This window comes from Filicampus tigris, chromosome 5, assembly GCF_054856515.1.
Source record: "Filicampus tigris isolate MCC_2025a chromosome 5, RoL_Ftig_1.0, whole genome shotgun sequence".
NCBI classification, from domain to species: domain Eukaryota; kingdom Metazoa; phylum Chordata; class Actinopteri; order Syngnathiformes; family Syngnathidae; genus Filicampus; species Filicampus tigris.
This window is the reverse complement of record NC_141221.1, coordinates 4,943,268-4,953,365: the sequence shown is the minus strand read 5'-3', so window position 1 is coordinate 4,953,365 and position 10,098 is coordinate 4,943,268. Positions and strand designations below refer to the sequence as shown.

Here is a 10,098-nt window from a genome sequence, read left to right as displayed (position 1 = left end):
TTCAAATTTAAAACATTTTTTAATATAAATTTTAAGAAAGTAAAATGTTCAAGTAATCTCATTTTAGACGTTTACCTAAAAACTCAAATATTTTCATATGAGTAATAGTTCTACTTTTTTTATTTGCCATTGTATTCTCATGAAAAAAAAAACTAATGACAAACAAACCCTCTTCTCAACACCGCTTTTATTGTATGATTTTCATAGGCTTTGTTCAGCAGGTCAAACTATATTTACACATTTAAAAAAAAAAAAAAAATCTGTCACACACATACTTAAAATCAAAGTGATCTGCTAGTGCAGAGAAGTTTTGAGTTCATTCTTCAATGGTTCCGGTCCATTTGTTTGCACAGGACAACTCATTTTGGGTAATGAGTGAACACGTCCGTCCAGCCAAGCTCAAATATGACTCCTAAAAATTGCTATTAAAAATAATGCTGTGCTGATGTTTTCCTGTGGTTGACCAATCAACTGGCAGTCAAAAAGCATTTCCTCACATGTCTTGCTTTCCTGCAAGAAAAACATTGACTGTATAAAATTGTATTGTATTGTTTACATGCAGCCAATTAACCTTTTAAAACCAGAATATTGGCAGTATTCAGGTTTTTAAAAGCCATGTAAACGTGCGCAATAACCCCAATATGCCCTTATTCGGGTTTTTAAAATTCAGAATATTAAGGCTGGCTGAAAAAATATTGTATCACAATGTATCGTAACGCTCTTTATGCCGATACCAACGTATCGATACTCCTGATACCTTATGTTATGTTTTGCATGTTCTATAACATACTTTTGGAACATTTGAGGTCCTTAAAGTTGAGCTTTGTGAATTGAGTTTTATTTATTGCACTCCTGTGTATCAGGAACAGTTACTGGAACAGTTTATGCACTTCATACACTTGAATAAATGTCAAATGTCACTTACAGTGGAAATCAACCCAAACATATTTTTTTCAAGAATATGTTCCCAGCAGGCCCACTAGTTGAAACACGGCATTCTGATTAATATTGCGTTTGTGGAATATGAGTTAAACAGCAAAATCCACCCCTTTTTAGCCATCTCGGGGGGCGGCCATTTTGTCACTTCTGTCGATTGAAAATGACCTCACGCACCCTCAGGGTTCAGATATTGATCAATCATAGCTCAGCTTCAGAAAATAGGTCAGCCATGATTGGTCGTTACTTCAGCCTTGAGCGTGATGTCATTTTCAGACATGACATCACAACTATTACTATCCTAGGATATACAGTGTGTGTGTGTGTGCGTGTGTATTTTTACCTTAACTCTGAGCAAGTTCTGCTTGCTTGTCCGCCTCAAACTCTCCTTCGTTGTCATCGTCGCCGTTGTAGTCGGCCAGCTCCTCCTCCATCACTTTGTCTGGGGAGTACAAAAAAAGCGTCACTTTCCCTCTCCTGTGGTGGCAAGAAAAATCAACTTGGCAAGATTTGACGCTGCGGCGTAAGGGTTCAAAGTTTAAGATCTACGGTTATTGTCGCAGTTACCCTCTTCTGAGGTGGCGTCACAAAAAAAAAACAAAAAAAAAAAAACTGCTGACGTTATGGATGGATGACGATGCTTGCAAGTTTACTTTCTATGGTTTGCACAAAAAAGTCAAAGGAAGGGCAGCGTCTTCCTTTCGATGTTTGCGGAGGAAGTCGAGGCTTCCATGGTTACTGTCACACATTTCCTCTTTTATCATGAAATACACAGACATGCACGCGTATGGACGCGCACAACCACATACAAGCAAACACACATACTAACGCAGTACACACACTGACACCTAACACAAATTCACACACACAGATACACACACTTGAAAGTACACAAACTTTGCACGGCCACGCAAAGAAAACACACACACAAATACACAGACAAACTAAAATTCACATACACACACATGCACAAATTCACATTCACGCAAAATAACTAACACGGGCCCACATTGAAAAATACACACAAACACACATTCACAAACACATACACTGATAAACATATTCATACACACATGTAAAAAAAAAAAACGCTTAGGCGCACACCCAAAGAAACACACATACACACTAAAACACTCACAGTACCTCAGAGACAGACAGACAAATACAGACACACACACACACTCAACACAAAAACATGTCTAGACGTACACACGCACACACGCGCGCGCGCATATACCTATGGTTGCATCCCGTCTGGGTTGCTCCAGTCCTCCTCCTCCTCCTCCTGCCAGCACATCATCACGGTCAGAATCCTTCCCATCCCGTTTCTCCTCCGAGGCGGTCGTGTCAGCTGTCGCTAGGCCAATCAGCACGCGTCCCTTTCTCGGCTCCGTTGCTTCTAACAGACGTTTGAATGCGTCACGGAGGCGAAACCCCAGCACAGAAGCTCGAACATCGTCGGTGGCTAAATCTCATGTCTTTGTTTGCAACCTTCTCCGCCCTCGCTCGCGTTGCCTTGTAGCTTCTCTCCGAGACGTTCACGCCGCCATGTCGTTCGCGGTGACGGGAATTCAAGATGATGTCGCATGACGTGCACCGTATTTTTCGCACTCGCTCCGTGGCGCCGGTTTGGTCCCACAAAATAAGCCGCCAGAAAAGCTCCGCTGACGTTGGGCCTAACCGGCGACCGCACCATTAGGCTAGCAGTACAAAAAGTAGTTCTCTTTCCGGTATGACAAAAACAGATGCCGGCTAGCGATTAGCTGCAGAAGAGCATGTGAACACAAATGTGACTTTGAAAGTAAATAGCAAGGAATTTAACATGAACTCTCAGTCCTGCAAACCGCAATGATACGGTTTGACATTGTAACATTGGAAACATGCCAACGGAAATAGCTCGCATTAGGCTAGTAGGATTACATTTCTCGTGATACTTAAGACACAGAAGCGGGAAGTAGTCCTAGTTGCAGTATGACGAAAACATGTAGACGCCTGCTAGAGATTACCGTATTTTCCGGACTATGAACCGCAAATTTTTCCTAGATTTGAGCCATGCGGCTTATAGTCCGGTGCGGCTATTCTGTGGATTTTTCTTCCACCGCTCGGGGCGCTCTCACCGGAATGACAGTACAATTCAATACAATACATTTGCTGGATGTGAGTGCAGGTGGAGGAGTTCAACAGGAGAGGGCGCCGTAGACTAGGTTATTTTAGGTGCTGTAATTCTTTGATTTTATCTTTTCCTAGAGGTCCTTGAAGTGCACATGAATGCGATTGTTACGTCTGTTCTGTTGTTTCGATGTGAAATGCTATTGTTGATTCAGCACGTTGTGTGTTAGATTGGCTGACTTTCTTAACATAAAACAAGACAGGTGCATATGTAGAATGTAGTAGAACAATAGATGGTGGACATTAGCTGACAAACTGGAGCGGCAGCCGGCAGCGAAATGACGATAAGTACTGTTTATTTTCTCTTGGTTCTGTTCTGTTTTAATCAGCAACGTTGGTGCAGTGTTAAAAGGCACTGTCAGGAAAGAATCTGCACAGGTACATTTACAGTTCATAATCGTTCTGTAAATGCAGTAAATATAAAAGTTTTCAACATAGATAGGTGCGGCTTATATAAAGGTGCGGCTTATTTAAGGTTTTTCCCCCCCAAAAAAAATATTTTTTTTAAAATGGCATGGGTGCGGCTTATAAAACGGTGCGGCTTATAAAACGGTGCGGCTTATAGCCCAGAAAATACGGTATATGCGGATGAGAATGACAAGGCGAATGTAATAGGAAGGAATTTGAAAGACGACAAAAACTGAAAAGACCCGTGCGAGGATAAGCGGTTCGGATAATGGATGGATGGATGAACCGAAGCCAACATCTAACCATACATCTTCCCATCGTGTCTCACCTTGTGCCTGAGCAGCTATCTGCTCCACTTGTGTCCGGTTACTTGTCAAAGAGGGTTTGCTGGTCTGGGCCGGCACGGCCATGTCAGGCATTTTGATGTCCTCTTTTGTCACGTCCAACTGGTGGACATCCTCCAATCCCGCCGCAGCACCTGGGAGGTTGAAATAAAGTCAATTATTTCCTTTTCAATTAAATATTAAATCGGACAACGGAATTCCTGTAGGATTTGACGCTGGGGCTGCAACTAACGATTTTAATGCTTGATCTGTCTACTGTTTTTCTTTTTTCTCAGATAAAATAAATAAATAAATACATTTCCATCCCTTGATTCTAATACAGGAACTCAAATTGAAGGTGTCGAAAATAAATTAAATAAATAAATTATGATTCAGTTTCTAATTTAGTCTGTAACTTTGTAAGAGAAGAGGCAAAAATGCTGATCAGTGTTTTCCAAAGTAAAAGCAGATGTTTGTAAATGTTGATGAAACACAAAGATAACACTGGCGAACACAATTTTTGTTGAGTTTTTGATCTGACAGCTGTTTTTGAAGGGGAGGTCAACCCCCCAAAAATCTTTGCAATATGTTCTATGCGCCTCCGCTAGTCCAAACAGTGTATTCTGATTAACGTTACCTTTGTGGAATGTGAGTTAACCCATTAAGGCCCAAGGCGCCTGGAACCTGACGTTTTCACAGAAATTCAACACCTACAAAATCATTGATAGCCCCTGGTAGCAGATGGAAACATAATTCCAAAAGAATTTGAGAGCTTAGACGTGTGGCTTTCACACAGGCCAGAATTTATTATTATTTACTGTTTCAATCAAAAATGTAAAAATAAAGTGTCGGTGCAAGAGAAGCACTATTTATCTGTTACAAAGCCGTTGAGGTTGTCATTGTCTACAAACATATCTCTTAACCATTAGGGATATCACAATATCAGCATTATGGCCATATTAAAATTACCACAATATATCGTCCTCATCATGTCGCGATATTAATAGCAGCAAATCTGTTTAAAAAGCCCAAGTTGTTTTCCATTTGTGCAGTTCCGGCACCCTCTGGCAGTTAGTTTCTTAGTGCAGTTTAATTTGATGCCACCTATGTTTCAAACTACACCGAATGTGCTTTACCTTGCAGCGTAAAAAGCTGGCTGGCTTTGGCCATCGTGAAGTTGGCCGAGCCCTTCAGGGACCCGTTCACCGCAGCGCCTTCCGCTTTAACGCCATTGTTCTCCGCCTTCTCGTCCTGCCGGCGGTTTACGAGTCATTTGATGTGATGTCACTCAAAAAGCGGCCGCGTCCCAGCGTTGGGTTACCTGGGTGACGGCGGGGAGGACGAGCTTGGCCATCTTCTGGACTTCCAGTTTGGCGGCGGCCACTCGCTCGTCACACAGTTCCTTCTGGGTCAGGATCTGCGAGTTACAGTGTGTCCTACGCACAAACACACGTTACGCGCGTGTAAACAAAGACCACTGATGATAGCATAACATGCTTCTCTGTGAGTGCGCGCGCACGTGTATTGAATAAATCAGAACTGGATCCATTTTTTAAAAAAAACAAATAAATAAATAAAACACTCAGTAGTGCCACCTGAAAATGAAGTTTCATCAGTTGGCGTGAAATAGGGTGGACTTGTCTATCACAACAGGACTCGCAAAAAAAGTCTCAAGGATCCATAACCAGAACTGAACCGAAAGAAATTTCTGCGTGAGCCTTGTTATTCAAGGGCTTGAAAGTTCAAAAAAAAAAAAAGAGGCCCCCAACACCTGTTTCGCCAATCATCACAAAAAGGCTTACACTTGCGTATGATAACAAAGCAGTCGAAAACCGGCTGGAAACTGAACAGGAAGTCAGCCATTTTAGGTTGAAGAGATCCAAGGCTCAAACTCCTTCAAGGAATTCAGTCAAATGAGCCCCCACGGAAGGCGAGGATCGGACACAGATGGGCAACGCTACATTGCCAACCTTTTCTACCTATGCCATTTAATGTGGCTTGGAGGATAGCATCAAACGTTGTCGGCCATTTTAAGGATTTGCAATGAAAGAGGGGATGCAAGAGAGTGTCCATTTTAATTTTTTTTTAAGTCAGCTAGACCCGAATGGCGCTCACACAAGCTTGCCAACGGTCTTATTGCAGGTCTCGTGTTTGAAGGCGTTTCTTACATGTCATACGTGAGTTTGTCGTCGAGGGTTTTGACGTTGCTCTGGCAAGCCTGCAGCTCCTTCTGAAGCTTCCACACGTCGTCGTTCATCTGATTTAGCTGGCCTGCCAACGCAAAGGACGCGACGTTTAAACGCCTGCTTGAAATCCACAAAATGTACACACAAGCAAACAATATCTATTAACTGTGATCACAGACTCGCTTGGCCTGGCCGCTTTTCGCTAGGTAGAATTCCGAAATGCCCATGTGGCAGAGGAAGTATAGAGAAGTCAAACGAAGAAAATCACACTTTTTTTTCCCCCCCTTTTTGTTAAATGTGGAGAGAAAGTTTTAGTTGTCCTAAGTGGAGGACACACACGGCGATAAAAGGGGCTAAGCGTCTATGGAGGGAGGGCCACTATTAGAGGAAAGGAAGAAAATAGCTACCTTTAAGTTCTTGTATGGTTTTGGTGCTGGTGGAAATGTTCTGCTGCAGTACTGCCTGTAGAAGAAAGTAACAGAAAATGAGTTTAGCCTAATCCAGGTAATGAACTCAATTATTTGATTCAGACTGCACCTTCTCCTGGCTGCAGGTGTCCTGCACTTCCACCAGCTGCCGCTTATAGTGAGTCTCGATGAGCTCAATCTGATCCTTCTGCCTGTGGATCTCCTTCAGGAACTCGTGTTTTTTCACCTCGTCAACGCCGCGCTCTGCCGCCCCGCGACGCACTTGGCCCTCCAGTTCGTAAAGCTTGGTCTGTTGCCAACACACACGGGGAGCTATTCAGATGACGGTGTCACGCCAACCTCCACCAAGGCGTCAAACATTTAAATACGGCCTGTGGAAATCACTGCATGCGCTGCTCTGACTTTGAACATAACTCCACGTACATTATCTCCTAAGGGGGAGGACAGTACCAAGTGTGTTTTTTTTTTTTTTAAATAGCAAGGTGTTTTTTTGTTTTTTTTGTTTTTATTTGACTGGTCCCATTAACAGCGGTAAACGAGGGATTACTGTATACTATATAATTCCATGTCATATTGTGGTTTCATAAGCACATCGATACATCTCTTATGTGATAATTTAACATTAACATGTTAAACATTGTAAAGAGAAAGGAGGTCTTTATTTTTTGCAACTTTAAAAAAAGAAAGATTTGCGATGAATATTTTATTTGTAGAACTATTTGCACTCGCATTTATCACAGTTGATACTGCAAAATAATTTATACGAATCATATAATACAATACATTTAATACAACACTTATCTCCATTTTTTTCATTTTTACATGAACGGTGTTTCCGCATTAATGCGACAATTAAAAAAGTTTGCAAAATTGGACACACGTGTTTTTCACAGGACAGCTACGATATACTGTAATTAAGCAATAATCACACGAGATGGGAGTAATATACTCAAAAGTACAGCCTCACTCCCTCTCGTGCTTATGATTGTTACTGCCCATTAAAAACATCTTGGTTAAGAGTAGACAGGAGGACATAGCATCAAACAAACGTACTCATGCTACTAAGACGATACCTGTAGCTCGAGGTTCCGCGAGCTGGACACCCAGTAGTTGAAGCCCAGAATCAGGATACACGTGACCAGGGCGCCGATCATTAAAGGTGGAGACCTTCCTCCACGTCGCCCGTTGACCAGACCACCCATTACTTGCCTACAAACACACCACAGAAAGGGTTCATGAATTTATTCGAATCTAAGACATAAACTCACTCTGCTATAGTGGAAAAAATGTGAACTTTCAAACACTGCCATACTGGCACTAAAAGAATTTAGTCAGTATTACTGATGATAAAACTTTTGATGCATATTGGTACCCACAGGCCGCCTCAAGCACCCACACGATCATGAGCAGCCAAAGTGTCTGGCAGGTTCAATATTATTTATTTTTTTCCATTTCACTTCAAGTGATTTAGGATCATTCATTCGATATTTTCACGTTAATGCTGAAATCACATTCACGTAAAAATAAGAAACAATTGGCTGAATGATACGGTGAACCGATTTTTTCCGAACGATTCTTTTTGATGAACTGATTCTAATGATTCAGTTCACTGAAAAGAACTGTTATGCCCATCACTAATAACCACTGTATAACATGCTCTCACCGTAATACACCGTAGCCTCCAGACTCAGTGCTATTCCGCATCACTTGCCGAGCGAAGGAGGAGCGGGGAGGGGTGCGAGAGCGGTGCTGGGAATCAAATGGACTGAACCATTTCGAGGCAGGGGGTATTTCCGATGCTGCGTTGTTCACATTTTTGTTTTGTTTCATTTTTTTTATTCAGCGTTTATCATATTTAAGCATATCCTGTCCTTTATTAAGGATAATAGTTTTAAAAATGCTATAATTTTTGGGGGTGCTTGGGTTGAATTTGGAGGTGCTTGTGCACCCCCAAATTCGGGCTGGTTACGCCTATGTGTCAAAGCCAAAGGGCAAACAGAGCTGCATTGATGTTTGATGCACATATTAAAGTAAATTAAGAGTTTGGGCTTCTTATAAGCAGCATAGTCGATTGTTGTGCAAAGTTGTTGATGTCATATACATGAAAGACGCTCGACACCTAGCAACTATTTTAAATGTACTTCGGTGTCCTAAGAGTATGAACACACAAAACTATCATTTTTGCTTGAACGGAGTAGATGTCAATATTGAATATTTTTTCGTGTGGCTTCCCCATTCACCGGACCTTTATTGCATCAAGTTCACATAAATTTTACTGTGCATCACAAATGTTGAAACTCAAAGTGAAGATAACATATTATTGTTGAAAATTGCGATTCTTGAATATATGCAATTCCAGACATTGTAGAAACGTTTTTTTAAATGTTATTTCTGTATGTTTTTAATGAAATTGTGAAAATTTGAGCGTATTTATTGTGTTGAGTTCTCTTTATTTAGTTTTAAGATTTTTTTTCTACATTTGAACTTCACTGTTTTGTACAACAACATCGGATTACACTTGCACAAGCTAACGAGATCCAGCACAACTCCTGACTGTTTTCATGCTAACAACATGTCAACTATCATTGCGGTTGTCTTTTACAATGGAAATGGGCGTCGGTGATGGAAAGACACATCAGCAGTCAGTAGCAGTCAAGGCAGACAAACAGGAAAGATGAGCCGGAAAAAAAAACGAAATCACAGCTCTGAATAAACAATACGTTTCAACAGCAAGCTGCCACATTGAAATAAATTTGTATCAAACCAAAGCGGCATAGGACGCATCAGTCACAGACAATGGCAGAAAATTGATCACAAATCGAGCGTTAGCATTGTTTAAGAAGACACGCCGCTAACCCTTAGCGATGACTGTTTCATTAAAAATAAATCAAGCCCCATGAAAAGCTAGCTTCGGTACGCTAACCCTGCTAACATCCTATCCTTATCCCTTTCCCTTTCCCTGTCTTTCTTCAGTCATTCCTTCTCTTTGCACGTTAGCTTGCTAAGGAGGCTATTAGCAACATCTTACCCGGTAAACCCAAAGACAGCAGCTGGACGGCGTCGCCAAGATGATTCGGCGGCTTTTAATCTTATCCAACCCTAACCCGTTTTACAGCAAATGAGCATGACGATGCGTTCTAATTGAAATTCTAATTGAGCTATTGGCCAAACACGAACAGCAGCATACTTCTGTTTACACTTTTTACAGTCCCCTTTGACTGGGACCGCAGGTGATGCGTTCCAGTGCTGTCGTAAGAAACAATGTGTAGCTCTTCGCACGGCTAAATTAACTTTCTAAATTGCGTTTGAAAACGAACCCACGGAAGGACGACGTATTCTAATGCGAAATAAATGCATTAACTGTTAAAATATTGTGATTAGTATTACTCTTCACTTATAACTAATGATGGCATTTTTTGCTAAATTGTTATTGTATGTTATATGTATATATATATATATATATACATATATATATGTATATATATATGTATATATATATATATGTATATGTATATATATATATATATATATATATATATATATATATATATATATATATATATATATATATATATATGTATGTATATGTGGAGTTGACTATTTACGCAAAACACTGGCGTAACCACTGATTTTTAACGTGTTGAGTTT

The 10,098-nt window shown here is 40.9% G+C and overlaps 1 protein-coding gene across 4 annotated transcripts; it reads right to left on the bottom strand.

Annotated features, from left to right (window-relative positions):
- Window positions 1–168: 168 nt before the first annotated feature.
- Window positions 169–9,711, bottom strand: golm1 (golgi membrane protein 1). 4 transcript variants are annotated; one of them, XM_086032085.1, is made up of 11 exons: window positions 9,479–9,711; window positions 7,524–7,659; window positions 6,560–6,739; window positions 6,430–6,484; window positions 6,005–6,107; window positions 5,158–5,272; window positions 4,973–5,087; window positions 3,842–3,991; window positions 2,174–2,335; window positions 1,280–1,378; window positions 169–510 (listed from the first exon to the last, which is right to left on the bottom strand). In XM_086032085.1, the coding sequence occupies exons 2-10, from the start codon at window positions 7,650–7,652 to the stop codon at window positions 1,281–1,283; spliced, it is 1,107 nt and encodes a 368-aa protein (XP_085888211.1). In that variant the 5' UTR covers window positions 7,653–7,659; window positions 9,479–9,711; the 3' UTR covers window positions 169–510; window position 1,280. The 4 variants fall into 4 exon arrangements, with proteins under 4 accessions (XP_085888211.1, XP_085888209.1, XP_085888210.1 ...); XM_086032083.1 differs by lacking the exon at window positions 9,479–9,711 and adding an exon at window positions 8,114–8,270 and having other exon boundaries at window positions 2,174–2,332; XM_086032084.1 differs by lacking the exon at window positions 9,479–9,711 and adding an exon at window positions 8,114–8,270 and having other exon boundaries at window positions 2,174–2,221.
- Window positions 9,712–10,098: the final 387 nt, after the last annotated feature.

Bases quoted from the DNA above. Each gene is read 5' to 3' on its own strand.
- golm1 (XM_086032082.1), bottom strand. From the start codon at position 8,154: ATGCGGAATAGCACTGAGTCTGGAGGCTACGGTGTATTACG. The intron at 5,273-6,004 runs GTAAGAAACGCC...GTTTGTGCGTAG, and splicing joins GACAAACTCACGTATGACAT to GACACACTGTAACTCGCAGA. The intron at 2,336-3,841 runs GTGAGACACGAT...AACGTCTGTTAG, and splicing joins GATAGCTGCTCAGGCACAAG to AAGCAACGGAGCCGAGAAAG.